Genomic DNA, 19,797 nt, shown 5'->3' with positions numbered 1-19,797 from the left:
GTACTTGGAAGTGCATGATAAAATAGGACTGAGTCAGCACGGCTTTGTCAAGGGGAGGTCATGTCTACAAGTCTAGAGTTCTTCGAGGAGGTAACAAGCAAGTTAGACAAAGGAGAACCAGGGGACTGAATTTATTTAGATTTCCAGAAGGCCTTTGACAAGATGCCGGACAGGAGATGTTAAAAAAGGTAAGAGCCCATGGTGTTAAGGGTAAGATCCTGGCATGGATAGAAGATTGGCTGACTGGCAGAAGGCAGAAAATGGGGATAAAAAGGGGTCTTTTACAGGATGGCAGCCGGTGACTAGTGGTGTGCCTCAGGGGTCTGTGCTGGGACCACAACTTTTCACAATATACATTAATGATCTGGAAGAAGGAACTGAAGGCACTGATGCTAAGTTTGCAGATGATAGATCTGTGAGGGACAGGTAGTATTGAGGAAGCAGGGAGGCTGCAGAAGGACTTGGACAAACTAGGAGAGTGGGCAATGAAGTGGCAAATGAAATATAATGTGGAAAAGTGTGAGGTTATGCACTTTGGAAGGAGGAATATAGGCATAGACTATTTTCTAAATGGGGAAATGCTTAGGAAATCAGACGCACAAAGTGACTTGGGAGTCCTTGTTCACGATTCTCTTTAGGTGAATGTGAAGATTCAGTCGGCAGTTAGTAAGACAAATGCAATGTTAGCATTCATTTCGAGAGGGCTAGAATACAAGACTAGGGATCTACTTCTGAGGCTGAATAAGGCTCTGGTCAGACCTCATTTGGGTTAATGCGAGCAGTTTTGGGCCCCGTATCAAAGAAAGGATGTGCTGACCTTGGAAAAGATCCAGAGAAGGTTCACAAGAATGATCCCTGGAATAAAGAGCTTGTCATATGAGGAACGGTTGATGACTCTGGTCTGTACTCGTTGGAGTTTAGAAGGATGAGGGGTGATCTTATGGAAACATACAGGATACTGCGAGGCCTGGATAGAGTGGGTGTGGAAAGGATGTTTCCACTTGTAGGAAAAGTTAGAACCAGAGGACACAATCTCAGACTAAAGGGACGATCCTTTATAACAGAGATGAGGAGGAATTTCTTCAGCCAGAGGGTGGTGGTTAGTGGAACTCTGGCGCAAAAGGCTGTGGAGACCAAATCACTGAGTGTCTTTAAGACAGAGATAGACAGGTTCTTGATTAATAAGTGGATCAGGGGAGAAGGTAGGAGAATGGGTATGAGAAAGACATCAGCTATGATTGAATGGCAGAGCAGACTTGATGGGCCAAGTGGCCTAATTCTGCTCCTATGTCTTATGGTCTTATGGGATATGCGGGGCAGAGCCCACAGTGCCAACCGGGAGCCAACATGTAGCCCGCTGGACCTGGTTGGGCACGGAGGTATGCACCATACTAGCATGTCGGCCTTTCACCCCTTGCAGACAATGAATATTCCAATTCAACAAGGAATGGTGGCCTTCCTGCTTGGCACCGCAGCCCTGGAGATGCCCTGTGGCTGTACGAGCGGGCGCTGCTCAAGGAGGAGGACGTTGCAGCAGCGGAGCATGCAAGTGCGGAGTGTGGAACAGTGGACAGTGCCACAGAAGTACAGGAGGCAGCTGCCCAGGATGGAGAGCCATCCGCCCAACAGGCCGAGGAGAAAGAGGTGCCAAGGAGGCACCACATGAGGCCTCGCGTGTACCGGCAGTGCCTGTCATTTGAGGACCTGCCGGACTGGGCATACCGTTGAAAACTCCAGCTGAGCAAGGAGACAGTGCGACATATCAGCCAGATCGTGGCACACCTGGCACCGTGGGGGTATAGGGGAGGATACCGTCTCCCAGTGGCCATTAAGGTGATGGTTGCTCTGAAATTTTATGCCACGGGCTCCTTCCAGACGCCGAGTGGGGACCTGTCCGGAATCTCACAGATCTCGGTGCACAGGTACATCCACGCTATCACGGAGTCCCTATATACCCAGGCAGCTCAATACATCCATTTCAATGTGGACCGAGCCCACGGATGCCCAGGCAGCGGGGTTCACCGCTATCACCGGACTACCCAGCGTCCAGGGGTGATCGATGGGATGCATGTTCCTCTACAAGCTCTTGCAGATTACAGGCCATTCGATGAACATATGCGACCATCAGCTGCGCATCATTCACGTCTGCGCCCAATACCTGAGCAGTGTGCCTGACGCCTTCATCCTGGCACACTTGCCAATTCCTGACATGCTCGAGATGTCCCCACCCCCCCCCCCCCCCCCCCCACCCCGCCCCGGCTGGGCCACAGGTCTCCACTGCAGTCGTGGTTGATGATATCTATCCGGAGTCCACAGGCCGACGCGGAGACTGCTACAATGACACCTGTGCTGCAACCAGGAGTGTTATCGATGGGTGCTTCGGCCTCCTGAAGATGCAGTTCAGGTGCCTGGACAGTTCTGGAGGGGCCGTCGAGTATGACGCTGAGAGCGTTGCCCATATCGTGGTTGCCTGCTGCGTCCGCCGCAACATTGCGCACCAGAGGGGCAATGTGCTGGATGAGGATGATGAACGTCAGGGATTGTCTGACGAAGAGAATGCGGGGGAGGGGTGGAAGGGCAGGACATTGGTCCCAGCAGACCAGGGAGGCTGCATGCCATGTGCGCCAGAGCCACGCACACAGGGCGCTCTGATCGCCTCCAGGTTCGCCAATTGGGGGGGGGGGACTGGCCAGGTGCATGGTACAGCAGAGTGGAGGTGGCCTGCTGTGACTCCCGCCCTGCGACCTGGGTCCTTGTTGGCGGGCATCTTCTGCGGCAACCAGGCCTGGATGGGCCCCGCTGCTGTTCGGGTGTCCCAGGTGGCATAGTGCCCCCGTTCCACCCACTGCCCACCAGATGCACCAGGGACAGGGGAGGGGGAGTCCGAGGTGTTGCGGTGTTCTGGCACCTCCCCTGTGGGAGTCACCAGCACGGGCCCCATCACCTCCTCCTCCCTCAGAGAGCCTGAAGGCACCCAGGCTACTCCATGGGGCGTGGGTGCAAGCAGAGCTATCTCCGAGGCTCCCGGCCAGTCCTGGAGGCCTACTCTGGTCTCGGCCAGGGTCTGCATGCTCGCTGCCATGGAGCACAGGGAGTGAATCACTCCGTCTGGGACGGCACCACATCACCCGTTGACTGTGCCACCAGCTTCTGGGTTTGTGTCACATCAGCCAGTGACTGCTCCCCCTGGGATTGGGCCACATCCCTGTAGTCTGCGCCACGCCGGCCAACGCCGGCAATGGTCACAGCCATGGTCGCTGTGACTGGGCTACGCTCAGGAGCACTGCTGCGATTTCCAGGTGGCTCTGAGACATGGTTGAACATCTCCAACTGCACGTGCAGGCACTGGATGCTCGACGACAACTCCTTATGTAGTCCCTGTAGTCATATAGTCAGCCTGTCCTCCGAACGTCGGCCCACTCAGGAATTCCTACCTCCACATGCTGTACTGGATCAGCTGTGTGGTTAGCAGCAGAGAGACTCCCAGGAACCTCTCAACTGAGGTGAGTGTCTCTGGGATGGTGGAGGGTGTTGGAGACAGCTGGGACGGAAAGTCAGTGTCATTCTCTGACTCCACCCCGGCGATGTCCAGGGCCCTCTGCTCTGCCATAGTTAGGGGCCACAGGTCCCCCTTCTGTCTTCTCCCGTTCCCGGTTGTGGGTGGCCTTCTCCTGGGGGGGAGAAACAGGAAACAACAGTATCAGACAGTCCGACGCATGTAGCTCCGGGGTGGGTTGCTGGTGGCTTCCGTGGCCAGGGCACCCAGCCATAGTTGCTGGTATGGGTGCCGGCATGTGGGGCAGGAATAGAGTTCAGCCCTCCTCCGGGTAGGGGGGGGGGGGGGGGGGTGTTGGTTTACAGGTGTGTGGGACAGGGTTAGTGCCAGGGGCACAGTGTTGTCAATTCACCCTGGCCACCCTGAGGAGGTTGTGCAGTTTTCTTTGGCACTGTTGGCCGGTGCGGATGGTATTGCCCACGGCGCTCATGGCCTCTGCTCCCTGTGCCCAGGCACGGCGGATGACAGTGTCTGGCAGCCTCCTCCCTGGCCAATGTACAGGTTCATCTATCTGAAGTCAATTGTGTTCCATGTGGCGCCGGTGCTAGCCCCTTAATAATAGTTGAATCGGTCCGGGTTTTGCGCCAGTTTTGCTGTCGTGGAACTCCACGAATTCTGCATCAGCGCCAACACTTAGTCTCAGAAACAGAGTCCAGCCCATATTCTTTCAGCCATGGATCAACTGGTGGCCTTTTTGCCTCTACGTCAGAAAGTTGTGGGTTCATGTGCGACGCCAGAGTCTCCAGTCTAGGCTGACACTTTGGTATGGTACAGAGGGAGTGCAGCCATTGTCACAGCGTTGCCTTTCAGGTGAGAGGTTCGACTGAGGCCCTGTCTGCTCCAGTTCCCTGCTCCAGTTCCCTAAAGAATCCTTACAGTACAGGAGACCATTTGGCTCATTGAGCCTGCATCAACCTAACCATGAACACCTGCCTAGGCCTACTCCCTTCCCTATCCCTGCACCCCACCTAACCTGCAGGTCCCTGGACACTAAGGGGCAATTTATCATGGCCAATCCACCTAACTTGCGCATCTTTAGACTGTGGGAGGAATCCGGAGCACCCGGAGGAAACCCACAGACACGGGGAGAATGTGCAAACTCCACACAGTCACCCAAGGCTGGAATTGAACCCGGGTCCCTGGGGCTGTGAGGCAGCAGTGCTAACCACTAAGATATTTAGCATATTCAAATTTTACTACGAAAGTGGTGGAATTTGAACCCGAGTCCGCAGAGCATTATCCTAGGTCTCTGAATTACTGGCCCATTGACAATATCACCGCTCCACCATCTCACCACTTTCAGCTAATAGATTCCACAGTTCTACTTCAAATGAGAATAGGTGTGTTTCCCGGGCTATCCTGTCTAATTTTGTGTCTCAGACAGAGATTATCTGATCACTAACACATTGCTGTTTGGGGGAGTTTGTTGGATGGTTGTTGGCTGTCATCTTTTGGCAGCGGATGCACTTCCAAGATGCGCAGGTTGGAAACACTTTAGAATCATACTGAGGTCGTGAAAGGCGTTAAATCAATGCAGGTCTTTCCTTCATCTGCTCTGAATGCACGAGGCTTAGTTCAACAGGTGGGGCAAGCACTCGTTGGGAGAGTTCACGTCGCTTGATGTTTGGGTTGTGTGTCATTGCGGGGGACACGGTAGCACAGTGGTTAGCACTGTTGCTTTGAAGTCCCAGCTTCGATTCGCGGCTTGGGTCACTGTCTGTGTGGAGTCTGCACTTTCTCCCAGTGCCTGTGTGGGTTTCCTCCGGGTGCCCCGGTTTCCTCCCACAGTCCAAAGATGTGCAGGTTAGGTGGTTTGGCCATGATAAATTGCCCTTAGTGTCCATAAAGTGGGCAGCACGGTAGCATGGTGGTTAGCATAAATGCTTCACAGCTCCAGGGTCCCAGGTTCGATTCCCGGCTGGGTCACTGTCTGTGCGGAGTCTGCACGACCTCCCCGTGTGTGCGTGGGTTTCCTCCGGGTGCTCCGGTTTCCTCCCACAGTCCAAAGATGTGCGGGTTAGGTGGATTGGCTATGCTAAATTGCCCGTTGTGTCCTAAAAAAGTAAGGTTGGGGGGGGTTGTTGGGTTACGGGTATAGGGTGGATATGTGGGTTTGAGTAGGGTGATCATGGCTCGGCACAACATCGAGGGCCGAAGGGCCTGTTCTGTGCTGTACTGTTCTATGTTCTAAACGTTGGATGGGGTTGCTGGGTTACAGGGATGGGTGGAGGTGTGGGCTTAGGTAGGGTGCTCTTTCCAAGGGCCGGTGCAGACTCGATGGGCCGAATGGCCCCCTTCTGCACTGTAAATTCTACGATTCTATGACATGTGTCCAGACTCCAATCGTGATCAGGAGGGTGTTGCTTCCATTGTCGAGTTAAGTATAAGAAGAGGTGTCATGTAGATGTGGAGCAGCAGTGGAACGTGAACATCATCTTCAGAGAAGAAAGGAAATGTATTGCTAAAAAAAATAACTGAGGCAATAAAAGAAGCGACGAACATTGGGAGTTGTTACGTGTGTTGCAATAAGTGGATGAAAGTTCGTTGGACCTGGCTAATATTTATAATTGGACAGAGTTTCAAGATGGACCGAGGCCAATTTCTAATTCAATTGCGTGAATAAACTCTCCGATTGTGCCGGGCGCGATTATCTCTCAATAAATGGTCGAGTTTTAAAAAAAAGTTTCCGTTTTTAAATTTGATGACCAGAATGAATGTTCATTGAGAGAGACGAAGGAGGAAGGCTGTCCAGTTCCAGTTTTGAATTGATGGGTTGCAGAGGCGAGAGTGGAGCGTTCAGAGATTGGAGCAATGGAGCGGGAAGGTCTGCAGAAGAGGCGCGAAGCGGAGGCGCACAGTGGTCACACAGTAAGGTTGAGGCATCGCCACAAGACTCCTCTCCAGTTAAACGCTGACGGCACCTGCAATGTTTGCCGTTTTTGTTGTTGACTGATTTGATTTAGCAGGATGCCTGACTTTAGGATGCAGATGACCTGGGTAGTGCTAGGGAACGGCTGGGACGATGGACAGTGCATGGTGATACTGAGCAAAACCCAACCCCATGAGAAAAGTAACCAAAGTCACAGACAATGTGTGACTCCCAGCAGGTCGCCGAAGACAAGGGAGTGGGTATCATTTTACTGGAGCAGGGTCGTGTTATATTAATTCATGGCATGTGAGAATACCTGGAAAGGTCAGTGTTTATTTGCCCGCCTCTAATTGCCCTTGAGAAGGGGGGTGTTTAAGTCCCAACGATGATTTGGGCTTATTCTCATAGAAAGCCATGGGTGGAGATGCCAGCGTTGGACTGGGGTGGGCACAGTAAGAAATCTTACAACACCAGGTTAAAGTCCAACAGGTTTGTTTGGAATCACTAGCTTTCGGAGCGCAGCTCCTTCACTCACCTGATAGAAAGAGTGTGGGAGCATAGAGCCAAAAAACGTCCAATTTCATTGGAATGAAATCAAAATAGATCTTACAGAATATTTTATGTAATATTGTCCCCCCCCCCCCCCTCACCACCACAACTGTGGAGCTCTTTTAAGAAATTTCCTTTCTCTCTCACCACCAAAATCTGAATCCAATCTGGAGGCTCAGGGTCCCACTCCCCTCTGCCCCCACAATCAATATTCCCACTCGTTATGGGGAGTCGGTTCAATGGTCATCAATGTGTTTCTGACCATGGGCGCCTGTGACCTAAGGCTGAACATAAAGCTGGAATTTTGCATTGTGGCTGGATGGTACGGGAAGGGTTAACTGGCGAAATAGGGGGAGTGAGTGCAGTGTCTGGTGAAATGCTCAATCTTTAGTTCCTGCAATCCCTGTCATGTAGATAGAAAAGTCTAAAAGGTAATAAGGCAACAGTGCCAATCCCCCTGGAGGAATCTGTTCTACATAAGATTAATTTTGACAGCGCTATGACAGCTAATGTGACAAAATAGTATGAAAAATATCAGTAAATGGTGTTGAAAATATATCAAAGTAAGTGACACAGTATGCGCATGATTTTATATCTATAATAGTAGCTGAATTTGGAGGAACAGAGTTCTTGGAGGATTGTAGTGCTGGAAAAGGTTAGCGATCGGGAGGCCATGGAGGGATTTGTGGCATTGGACGAGATGCCTGTGAAGGTCAGCAAGCATGGAGTGATGGATGAATGGGGCCCAGTCAGGTTGGTTACGAGGAGCAGAGTATTGGTTAGGTTCAAGTTTACTGAAATGAAATGAAATTCGCTTATTGTCACGAGTAGGCTTCAATGAAGTTACTGTGAAAAGCCCCTAGTCGCCACATTCCAGCGCCTGTTCGGGGAGACTGTTATGGGAATCAAACCATGCTGCTGGCTTGCTTGGTCTGCTTTCAAAGCCAGCGATTTAGCACTGTGCTAAACAGCCTTCGCACCTTAAACCTATGCCCCACAGAAATTGACCCCTCTACCCTGGGAAAAAGCCTCTGACTATCCACTCTGTCTATACCCCTTAATCTTGTAGACCTCTATCAGGTCGCCCTGCAAACTCCTTCCTTCCAGTGAGAACAAACTAAGTTTATTCAGTTGAGTTTCCTAGCCTGTAACATCACAACACTTTCACTTCTGTACTATCGCTTGTTTCTGCTGCTCCCTGAGCTCATCTGCTGCTGGAAGCCACATTGAAGCCTTTGTTATTCAGATGCAAGCATTCCAATACTCACTTGACCAGACTCCAGCGGCGTGCAGAGGTCTGGTGATGCCCGGGGCAAATCTTGATTATATGCCCCCAAAGACTCAAGTATAAGGCCTAATATACTGAGAAATATTATGAGAAAGGAAAACATTTTGAATATATAAACACAGATGAAACATGAAATAAACGCTTTAAACATAGAACAGTACAGCACAGAACAGGCCCTTCGGCCCTCAATGTTGTGCTGAGCCATGATCACCCTACTCAAACCCACGTATCCACCCTATACCCGTAACCCAACAACCCCCCCCCCTTAACCTTACTTTTATTAGGACACTACGGGCAATTTAGCATGGCCAATCCACCTAACCCGCACATCTTTGGACTGTGGGAGGAAACCGGAGCACCCGGAGGAAACCCACGCACACAGGGGGAGGACGTGCAGACTCCACACAGACAGTGACCCAGCCGGGAATCGAACCTGGGACCCTGGAGCTGTGAAGCATTTATGCTAACCACCATGCTACCCTGATTTATTCGATTTTAATATTAATCAATCAAATTTATTAAGTTCTTTTCCCCAAATGATACCTCCTGTCACAAAACACCTGAACTACTTCATTTTTTACATCAGCTGTGAGAAATTCTTTTTCAATGCTTATTAAAGCCAGGTTGGTCAGTCGCTCCTGTGACATAGAAGACCTCAGATATGTTTTTATTAATTTCAGTTTTGAAAATGACCTTTCACAGCTTGCGACTGAAAATGCGATTGTAAGCAGTAATCTGTATGAAACACACAGCGTCGGAAAGACATCCCTCCCATACTGCAGTAAAGACTCCAGAGCATCTTTAGGATCAGGGGGAACTCTAGTCCCTCCAGCTCGAAGGAGCATCACAAAATCAATAATTTCGTCATATAACTGAATTGCAACCACATCATTGTCATAATAATTTGCAAAGTCTGAACATTCCTTTTTTAATTTCTCTCTTTCTTGTTCATCTCCACTGATAATTTTGTGCAATTTATATCATAGACTTGCAAATTAGTGGTATCTGTATTCAAATATTAGCATGTTAAGGAATAAATGTCTCCAATTCCGAGATTAAATGCCATAGCAGTCCTCTGATCATCCAGGCTTCACTCTTACTACATCCCACGTAAATATTTCATTAAATATCACAAAAAAACCTATAAAAAACGTAGTTGCACCCGTTCTAGAGCTATTCACTGACCTCTTTATCTTTGCCATCTCTAAGGTATAGGACGGCTGCCTGAGGTTAAATTGCGCTGTAAGTTAGTCAATTTCCCCTTAGCGCTGGAATTCTAGGGATATTGTTCTCTTCTTCAGTCATTTTGCTTTGCAACACGGTAGCATAGTGGTTAGCATCAATGCTTCACAGCTCCAGGGTCCCAGGTTTGGTTCCCAGCTGGGTCACTGTCTGTGCGGAGTCTGCACGTCCTCCTCGTGTGTGCGTGGGTTTCCTCCGGGTGCTCCGGTTTCCTCCCACAGTCCAAAGATGTGCGGGTTAGGTGGATTGGCCATACTAAATTGCCCGTAGTGTCCTAAAAAGCAAGGTTGAGGGGGAGTTGTTGGGTTACGGGTATAGGGTGGATACGTGAGTTTGAGTAGGGTGATCATTGCTCGGCACAACATCGAGGGCCGAAGGGCCTGCTCTGTGCTGTACTGTTCTAAATCTAAATCAATGGGTGAGATGTTATGTCTCAAAAGTTGCGCCTCCCTCCTCTGCAACCCCCATGGAGAAGGATATGAGCAGAACGTCATGGAAATACTGTTATGACCCTTGTGGAAACAACTACAAACAACCCAACTAAGACCAATATACAAGACTTCACTTTTATATTAGCAATCACACCAAAATCAACGTAAATTAAACATGAATTAACAGGAAAATTGCAATAATATGACCGATAAATTACACATAGCAGATACAAAGACATATCTCACACATTTCGGTCAGCTCATTCAGCACGTATCGCTTTCATTTCAGCCACAATATCCTTCAAAACGTTGAACTTCTTCAAATCAAATTCCATCTTCATTTCTCTAAAGCTTTAGCACCAAGTCTCATCAAACTACTTCACCCAATTTCCACAAATATAATTTTCACAGTCAACACATTTCCAGATCCCTTCTTCTTCACAAAACCCTGGTCATGTGGGGCCTGTTTGTGCACTATGCCAGTGCATAAAGGGTCCCCAAATCTAGATATAAAAGCTCTGTTCAAGATCCGAGCTCCAGCAGCTTGCAGTCAAGTCTCTGAGAATCTCCCCTGCACCCTGCTGACCCTGGGCTTTAAGTATAAAGGGTAAGAGGGCAAAAGTTAAGAGGCCATGATGAATTTTTATAAAATACTGGTTCTGTCCCAAATGGGTGCCCCTGGCCCAAATGTCAAATTCTGGGCACGACAGTTTAAAAGTTGACAGCTACAGAGAAGAGTTTTAAAATAGATCAAATAAATAAAATAAATAAATGAATAAATAAAACTCACCCATGGTGGCAATGCCGTCCATTCTGGAAAATTCGCGCCCTTTCTGCTCCCTCTCCAGCCTCTGCAGTGCGCAGGCGCGCTCGGGCCGACCGCGGTGCGCAGGCGCGCTAGGGCCGACCGCGGTGCGCAGGCGCGCTAGGGCCGACCGCGGACCGCGGTGCGCAGGCGCGCTCGGGCCGACCGCGGTGCGCAGGCGCGCTCGGGCCGACCGCGGCGACCGCGGTGCGCAGGCGCGCTCGGGCCGACCGCGGTGCGCAGGCGCGCTCGGGCCGACCGCGGTGCGCAGGCGCGCTCGGGCCGACCGCGGTGCACAGGCGCGCTCGGGCCGACCGCGGTGCTGCCCCCATCCAGTCGCTGCCCGGGGCCAGCGCCCCGTCGGCCCCCCCCTCTGCACGCCGCTGCCAGACTCTCTGCAGTGACTTAAGCTGCCTTCCAAGATGTTAGAAATCGCTTGTCAAGTAGTGAAAGCACTGTTGTCTGTAACACTTCAGCCTGTTTATTATTCAAACATTTTACCCAGGTGCCCTTAATTGCGAGATGAATAAAGGATAAATACAAGTTTACAATTCAACCAAGTTTATTATCAAACACAATAAAACAGTTACCCCCCTCCCTTTAATTTTCTCAGCTACTATAATCCCAAGATTCTTAATATCACCCGTGTTGATAAACTCAATCGAGCTATGGGTCCAATTCTTCGAGTCCTCATTGTCTCAAGCCTCCTTTCGCGAAGGTAGCCCGTGCTTACTGCTTCCTCCCGTCCTCTGGTCCACCATCGAATCTTCTCTGTTGCCTCTGCGCCAAGTCTTCGCTGGGGAGGGTCCTGCTGGTCAATTCTTATCCCCCGATTCACGTCTTTCCGGAAAGTCGGGTGGCACGGTAGCACAGTGGTTAGCACTGTTGCTTCACAGCTCCAGGTCCCAGGTTCGATTCCGGCTTGGCTCACTGTCTGCGCGGAGTCTGCACATTCTCCCTGCGTCTGCGTGGGTTTCCTCCGGGTACTCCGGTTTCCTCCCACGATCCAAAGATGTGCAGGTTAGGTGGATTGGACATGCTAAATTTTCTTTAGTGTCCAAAAAGGTTAGGTGGGTTATTGGGGTACGGGGTAGGGTGGAGATGTGGGCTAAAGTAGGGTGCTCTTTCCAAGGCCGGTGCAGACTCGATGGGCCAAATGGCCTCCTACTGCACTGTAAATTCTATGATTCTAGGATTTTCTCGCCCTCAGCCAATGACGTCTCAGGGCGTGGGTTGCAACACCCAATGGAGTTGCCAATTGCAACTCTGCAGGACACCAGGAACCCACCACCAGGGGTCCATCTCAGGCATATTGTCCGCGCATAATCATATTCCGTATATGGTAATGGCAGGAAATCTGGAAGCCAAGAAGTCCAGCTTCATCTGGGAAATCGACATCAATCGATCCATTTGAATGGGACTGATTATCTCTTGAAGTCTTGTTCAAAGGCAGGGGCAGACTTGTCCTCACTATCTGTCTCTGCTCAATGCATTCAACATTTGCTGTTTGAATTCCCATCTAGCCTGCCTGTGGGCTGGCTGTGGCTGGGATTTTAAAATGTCCAATTCTCAATTTAAAGCTTCCATTTTACCAATGCTGTCAGTTACCAGCCTTTCACCTGGGCAGGGCTAGAACTCTTCAGTTTTACTGAAGGAAGGGTGACATGGTGGCACAGTGGTTAGCTCTGCTGCCTCACGGCACCGAGAACCCGGGTTCAAACCCGGCTTTGGTCACTGTCCGTGTGGAGTTTGCACATTCTCCCCGTGTCTGCGTGGGTTTCACCCCCACAACCCAAAGATGTGCAGGGTAGGTGGATTGACCACGCTAAATTGCCCGTGAATAGGGAAATAACAATTGGATACTGTAAATGTATTTTTGAAAGTTTCCGTGAAGAAGCATTCCCAGCTGTACATTTACCGAGGCGAAATGTAAACGGTTCAGGAAATCTGCACAATGACGGCCAAAGCTGTGATGTCTGGTTAAAATAGGAGTTAATTACCTCCTTGGACATTACATTCCTGTACAACAGCTCCAAGGGCATTTCTCCGCTGGCTTAAAAACCCACCTGGGTGAAACCCACAGATGAGCGGGATGGTGTCCGTACTCCCAGCTGATGTCATGCACTTGGACCCACTCCAACACCCTCTCCACTTGGCAGTTGCGATTTTGACCGGTGTTTAATTTGAACAAAAGCAGCAGCACAGCAAATATAGTCCAAATAATAACCACTCTCAGAGTGCTGATGAATTTACTGATGAATGAGCTGGTAAAATCCTGGGACGCTGATGGATGCAGAGGCTGCAGTCACATTCGAAGCGATCAGGGAAGCTTGTGGAACCTCTTTATTTAAAATGAATCCGAATCGTGGCTCTTGGAACTTTGCTGGTATCAGTTGCGCTCTGAATGTTTTATATCACTGAAATATAACCTTAGCTTTCCTCAACATACTCTGACGTCAGGAAATGTGAATGGCAGGAAAATGAAGATTCTTTGCCTGTTGTGTTGATGATTCTACTCTCGTGTGAATCAGGTTTTAGAATTCTTGGAAGTCAGACGCAAGATTACCCTTCCTATTCTCCAAGAAATAGGTTAGATTCCTTGCAGACCAGCTAACAGGCAACCATTTATTTAATTGCACAGTATGTAAACTCCTGACAACCGTAGATTCACATATAGTCTGAGGTTATGCAAATTCCAAATCACAAAGTGGCTCCATTAGTCAAGTTGCTTGAACTAGTCTTTTCACATATTGTGCACAATTACTTTACCTGTGCAACATTATATGCATTCAGTGTTTCTTTTATCAAGTCTTGATCTGTCAGAGGTTTTATCACATGGCATTTCTCATCTAGTTATAGACTTACCGCTAATTATAGATTTACAGTTGTTCTATCATATGGTCTCTTGGTTCTAAGATAAAATCTTAAATGTACAATAGTCCATAACTGTGTCTTCTTGTTCAGAACTGGATGACTATAATGATTATCAAAGTAAATGTAACTAGAAATAACATGAATTTCGTGCAGCAGGAAGCTTTGAACCCTCGAGCGAATATCATGTGGTCTCCCTTGTGGGCAAATATGACGTCATCTTCTCTTGAGTACAAGGTCTGATTGATGTTGCCTGGCCCAAGTTTTCCTCACGAGGATTTGAGGTTCAGATTTTCATTCATGGGCGATTCTACTCAGAATGCGAGATGACACCAATGCTGGAATAGAAAGAAAATGACATGGTGTTTGACTGAGAGCAGGGGACAGAAGTTTATAATGATGTTCAGACTAAGACGATCAAATACTCTGTAGAATAATAGAACTTCCAAGTTGCGGGTATCATATAAATTCCCTTTGTGGATTATCACCTGTACAGGGGGAGCCGCCATGGAAGGCAGGGTCGTCCGTAGCTGCCTGTTCATGAGCAGCTGCGACGGTGACAGTCCATTGACGAGTGGTGCTGAGCGATAGCTTAGAAGTAGCAAATAGTTGTCTTCCTGTCTATCAGTGGCTTTCTTTACATTCTGCTTTACAATGTGCACACCCGTTTTCGCCATCCCACTTGACTGGGGATATGGAGGACCAGAGGCCATGTGCCTAAAATCATAATTATGGGAAAATTCACTCCATTCATGATTTTTGAAACAAGGCCCATTGTCCGACATAACGCTTGGTCTGCCATGCCAGGCAAAAATCACTTTGACATGTTGTATGACACACCGAGCAGTCGGGTTCACCAACTGTGCAACCTCTGGATAGTTCGAGTAGTAGTCTATAACTGCAAGATAGTCTCTCCCATTGAAGTGGAACAGATCCATGCCCACTTTCTGCCACAGACTTGCAATAATGTCACCCTCATGCATGGCCTCTTTGCTTTGCTTGCAGCTGAATTTGTGACACGTGTCCCAGTGGTAAACCATGCCTGCAATGTCTTGGGTGATGCCTGACCAATAGATTGAATTCCTGGCCCTGCGCTTGCCCTTCTCAATGCCAAGGTGCCCTTCATGGAGCTTCTTGAGAATAAGTGGCCATGAGGAATGCGGAATCGCAATCCTGTGCTGTCGCAGAAAATGGCCATTTGCCTCACTCAATTCTGACCGCGCATTGTAGTACTCCAAGCAGGAACCCTTTGCCCATCCCTCTCGGAGACTAGATTATCTTTTGCAGGACGGTAGGGGCAGCACGGTAGCATTGTGGTTAGCACAATTGCTTCACAGCTCCAGGGTCCCAGGTTCGATGCCCGGCTTGGGTCACTGTCTGTGCGGAGTCTGCACATCCTCCCCGTGTGTGTGTGGGTTTCCTCCGGGTGCTCCGGTTTCCTCCCACAGTACAAAGATGTGCAGGTTAGGTGGATTGGCCATGCTAAATTGCCCTTAGTGTCCAAAATCGCCCTTAGTGTTGGGTGGGGTTACTGGGTTATGGGGATAGGGTGTATATGTGGACCTTGGGTAGGGTGCTCTTTCCAAGAGCCAGGGGAGACTCGATGGGCCAAATGGCCTCCTGCACGGTAAATTCTATGATTCTATGACTGTGTTCTTGGCTGTTTCTGCCTTTATTAGGCGTGACTTCTCATCGGAGACTGGAAGCGACGCAGCAACGAGATTGACATATATATCCTCATCAACCAGGCATACCTCTTTGATGCCTGTGGCTCAAGACAGCGTGTCAGCGACTGCAAAGTACTTGCCTGGTGTATATACAAGGTCAAAGTCGTAGCGCTGAAGCTTCATCATTCGGTGCTGTATTCTCAGGGACATTTGGCACAAATTCATTTGCACAATGAAAACAAGTGGCCTGTGATCAATCTCCACCGGAAACGTTGGCGGTCCCTACACATAATCATCGAATTTTTCTAAACCCGTGACCAACCCAAGGCAATCTTTTTCAATCCGTGCATACCTGAGCTCTGTTTCGGACATCACTCTGGACAGGTATGCTATCGGCAGCCAGCTGTCGACTGAACCCTGCTGCAGCAATATCGCTCCAAGGACATCCTGGGACGCATCAGTCGAAATCTTTGTCTTTTTTGCCGGGTCAAAGAAGGCGAGGACTGGCGCTGTTGTCAGCGAGTTACGCAATGCTTGCCACTCCATGCATTTCCTCAGGTCACCATTCCTCTTTTTTTTTTAACAAACAATTTTATTGAGGTAGTTTTTGGCATTGTAAACAGTTATAGACATCAACAGAAAGAAAGCAAAAAAGGCAAAAAATGTGCAAACATCCACGCACATTCAATACTTCAGTCGAAACCTACTGCACAAGCCCGCTCCTCTCCCACCGGTACTACCCGCCAGTTTATCCCTCCTACTCTACTCTACCCCCCCCCCCCCCCCCCCCCCCCCCCCCTCCACCATCCCCTCTCCCTGCTGACGTTCACTCTCCCGCAAAGAAGTCAATAAATGGTTGCCACCTTCGGGCGAACCCCTGTATAGATCCCCTCAAGACGAATTTAATTTTTTCCATGCCCAGGAAACTCAACATGTCCGCAAGCCACACCTCAGTCTTCGGGGGCTTTGAGTCCCTCCACGCCAATAGTATTAGTCGCCGGGCTATCAGGGAAGCAAAGGCCAAAACACCGGCTTCTTTCTCACCCTGGACTCCCGGGTCTTCTGAAACCCCAAAAAATGCCACCCCTGGACCCACCGCCATCCTTGTTTTTAGCACCCGGGACATGACCCCCGCAAATCCCTCCCAGTATCCCCTAAGCATCGGGCATGCCCAAAACATGTGTACGTGGTTCGTTGGTCCTCCTGCGCACCTAGCGCATTTGTCCTCTACCCCAAAGAATTTGCTCATCCGAGCCACTGTCATGTGGGCCCGGTGAACGACCTTACATTGAATCAGGCCGAGCTCGGCACATGTTGCGGTTGAGTTTACCCTACTCAGGGCCTCTGCCCACAGCCCGTCCTCCATTTCCCCGCCTAGCTCCTCCTCCCATTTGAGTTTCAGCTCCTCCGTCTGGGACCCTTCCTCCTTCATGAGCACCTTATAAATATCAGAGACTCTACCCTCCCCTTCTTCCCCCCAGAGACTATTCTGTCTTGGATCCCCATTGGCGGGAGGCGTGGGAAGGATGGGACCTGTCTACGGACAAAGTCCCGCAGCTGTAGATACCTAAAATCATTTCCCCTTACCAGACCAAATTTCTCCTCCAAGCTCCTCAAACTCGCAAAGCTCCCTTCCAGGAACATATCGCCCACCCTCCCCACCCCCGCCCGCCACCATGCTCGAAACCCCCCATCCATACTGCCGGGGGCAAACCGATGGTTGTCGCAAATTGGTGCCCAGACCGACGCCCCCGTCTCCCCTACATGCCTCCTCCACTGGCCCCATATCCGCAGGGTCGCCACCACTACCGGGCTGGTAGAGTACCTGGCCGGCGGCAGCGGTAGAGGAGCCGTGACCAGGGCTGCCAGGCTGGAGCCCCTGCACGAAGCCGCCTCCACCCGCTCCCAGATAGACCCTGTACCCACCATCCACTTCCTTACCATAGCGATGTTGGCTGCCCAGTAATAATTAGTCAGACTCGGCAAAGCCAGCCCTCCCTCACTGCGATTCCTCTCCAGCATCGCCTTCTTCACCCGCGGGGATTTTCCCGCCCAGACAAAGTTCATGATCATCCTGTTAACCCTTTTGAAGAAGGACTGAGGGATAAAGATCGGGAGGCACTGAAAAATAAACAGGAATCTAGGGAGGATTGTCATCTTTACAGTCTTCACCCTCCCTGCCAGCGACAGCGGGAGTGCATCCCATCTCCGAAACTCTCCCTTCATTTGCTCCACCACCCTGGCCAAATTTAACTTGTGCAGCCTGCCCCAGTCTCGCGCCACCTGGATTCCCAAGTACTGGAGATTTTCCTCAACCAGCCTAAATGGTAGCCCTCTCAATCTGTTCTCCTGGCCCCTTGCCTGCACCACAAACATTTCACTCTTGGCCATATTTAATTTGTATCCTGAGAACTGGCCGAACTTCCTCAATGTTCCCAGTATACTTCCCATCCCGGCCACTGGGTCTGACACATACAGGAGCAAGTCGTCCGCATAAAGAGAGACACTATGTTCTACCCCGCCCCTCACCATCCCCTTCCATCCCTCTGCGGCTCTCAGTGCAATCGCCAGCGGCTCTATGGCCAGCGTAAACAGCAGCGGGGAGAGCGGGCAGCCCTGCCTGGTCCCACGGTACAGCCTAAAGTACTCCGACACTTCTCTGTTAGTCCTGACGCTGGCCTTTGGGGCCTGATATAATAATTTGATCCAATTCACCAGTCCCTCCCCGAACCCAAACCTTCCGAGCACCTCCCTTAGATAGTCCCACTCCACCGGTCAAAGGCCTTCTTGGCGTCCATCGCCACCACTACCTCCACCTCCCTGCCCACCGGGGGCATCATTATCACATTAAGTAATCTTCTCAAGTTGGCCGACAGCTGCCTATCTTTCACAAACTCAGTTTGGACCATTCCTCTTTTTAACACGCACCATGGAGTTAACTGAGTTGGTGGGTTCCTCTAGGCTTCTGATGACTCCTGGAGCCATCATTCTGCGTGACTCGGCCTTCAGTTTGTCCTTGGAGCAGGCACACACCACGGTGCTTGCACAATCGGCTTTGCATTCTCCTTCAACTGAATGCAATATGTAAAGGGCGGAGTGCCAAAGGCTTGAAATACCTCCAGATAGTTCTTCACGATGGATTCAATGGATATGTATTGGCGGGGTGCCATGCTTTCTGCAGTGTACACCCACTTGACGAGCCCAAGCTCTTTACACACCTCCAGTCCAATGAGCGATTTGTGCTCTGTCTCCACTATGGAGAATGTTATCATACACGTTCTGTCCTTGACAGTGACTGGAGCTCACATGCTCCTGGTGTCCTGATCTGATGGCCGTTATAGTCCTACATGAGTACGGCTCTTGGGACCATTTTCAGCTTGATTTTCAGTCATCTCAACATTATCAAAGTGATCATATTGGCCCTCGCTCCCGTGTCGAACTTACATTTGATTGGCATGCCATGAACCATTAGCGGAATTGTCCACCTGTCCTCTATGGTCTCCGCATCCGCCTCACTGTGGCTGAAAACTTAGAGAAAAAGATTTGCCAATTTGGCTGGTTGGACTATTCGTGTCCCCCATCAAGATCATTTTCACAGCAGCCAGGTCGGCGATGCATGTCTCCTTATCCATACTAATTGGTTCTGTTTGGCCAACTGCTGGACGTAAGATACATTGCCTCACAAAATGCCCCGTTCTGCCACACTTGGAACAGACTTTTCCAAGTGTGGGACATCGTTGTGGAAAATGTCTATTGCCACATTTCTGGCACAAAATGGAAGATCCGGTCGGCAGCACACAATGGCTACCCCCACTGAGGCCACATTTCTTTTTCGACTGCGTCACTGTGCTTATGGCGCCAGTGTCTTCTTGGAGATTGGCGCCAACATGTTTTAAGCTGAGCATACTGATCTGCTATGCAGCGAGCTTACCTGCATGACACCTTGATAGCATTTTCTAATTTCAGGGCGTCTTCCCGCAACAATGGGGGAGGAACTGCCTGAGGAGGCGATGGAGGATGACGCCGAAGGGGATGAGGCCGAGGGTGAGGATGTGGGCTATGGGGCCATGGCAATGTAGAGACGAAGCAAAAAGGCTCCACTGAGATTCTAGTGGAATCTCATTGCCACTAGATTCATGGAGTGTGATGAGGACGTCCAGTGAGGACATCCCATTATCTTCACATGGTATCAGTGAGCATTACAATTGCATTTGACCGATAGCAGCTTACATACCATGATAAGGCTCCGGTCACGGACGACCATAGTCCTCACATTCCAGGCGGATGATGACAACTTGCAGTGGGACAATCCGTAGATCCTCACAAGGCTTCTGGGGACATCTGACCCAGCAGATTCCTGGCCACCAGCAATCTTCCAAGTGCCGGCGCCCTGAGACATCCCTGCCTCTGCCTGCTGTGGATGTGACGGTGTGATGTGCTCACCAGATTGTGGCCTCGAGGCTGCTCTGAAATTGTTCCACACCGAAGGTGTGTGTCTCTGCACTGGTGAAGGGTGTGG

The 19,797-nt window shown here is 50.1% G+C and overlaps 1 protein-coding gene across 3 annotated transcripts in view; it reads left to right on the top strand.

The window, feature by feature from the left end:
• The first annotated feature begins 6,153 nt into the window (after window positions 1-6,153).
• Window positions 6,154-19,797, top strand: part of slc2a11b (solute carrier family 2 member 11b) — a 109,609-nt gene continuing 95,965 nt past the window's right edge. For 2 of the 3 annotated variants that reach the window (XM_038792070.1, XM_038792051.1), the window contains exon 1: window positions 6,154-6,429. In XM_038792070.1, the coding sequence (XP_038647998.1) occupies window positions 6,271-6,429 (159 nt within the window). In that variant the 5' untranslated portion in view covers window positions 6,154-6,270. The remainder of the gene's footprint in view (window positions 6,430-19,797) is intronic. The other variant, XM_038792060.1, reaches the window with a different exon arrangement.

This window comes from Scyliorhinus canicula, chromosome 1 (assembly GCF_902713615.1).
Source record: "Scyliorhinus canicula chromosome 1, sScyCan1.1, whole genome shotgun sequence".
In the NCBI taxonomy this organism is placed as follows: Eukaryota; Metazoa; Chordata; class Chondrichthyes; order Carcharhiniformes; family Scyliorhinidae; genus Scyliorhinus; species Scyliorhinus canicula.
Note: the sequence above shows the minus strand (reverse complement) of the source record. Positions and strands in the feature narration are given on the sequence as shown.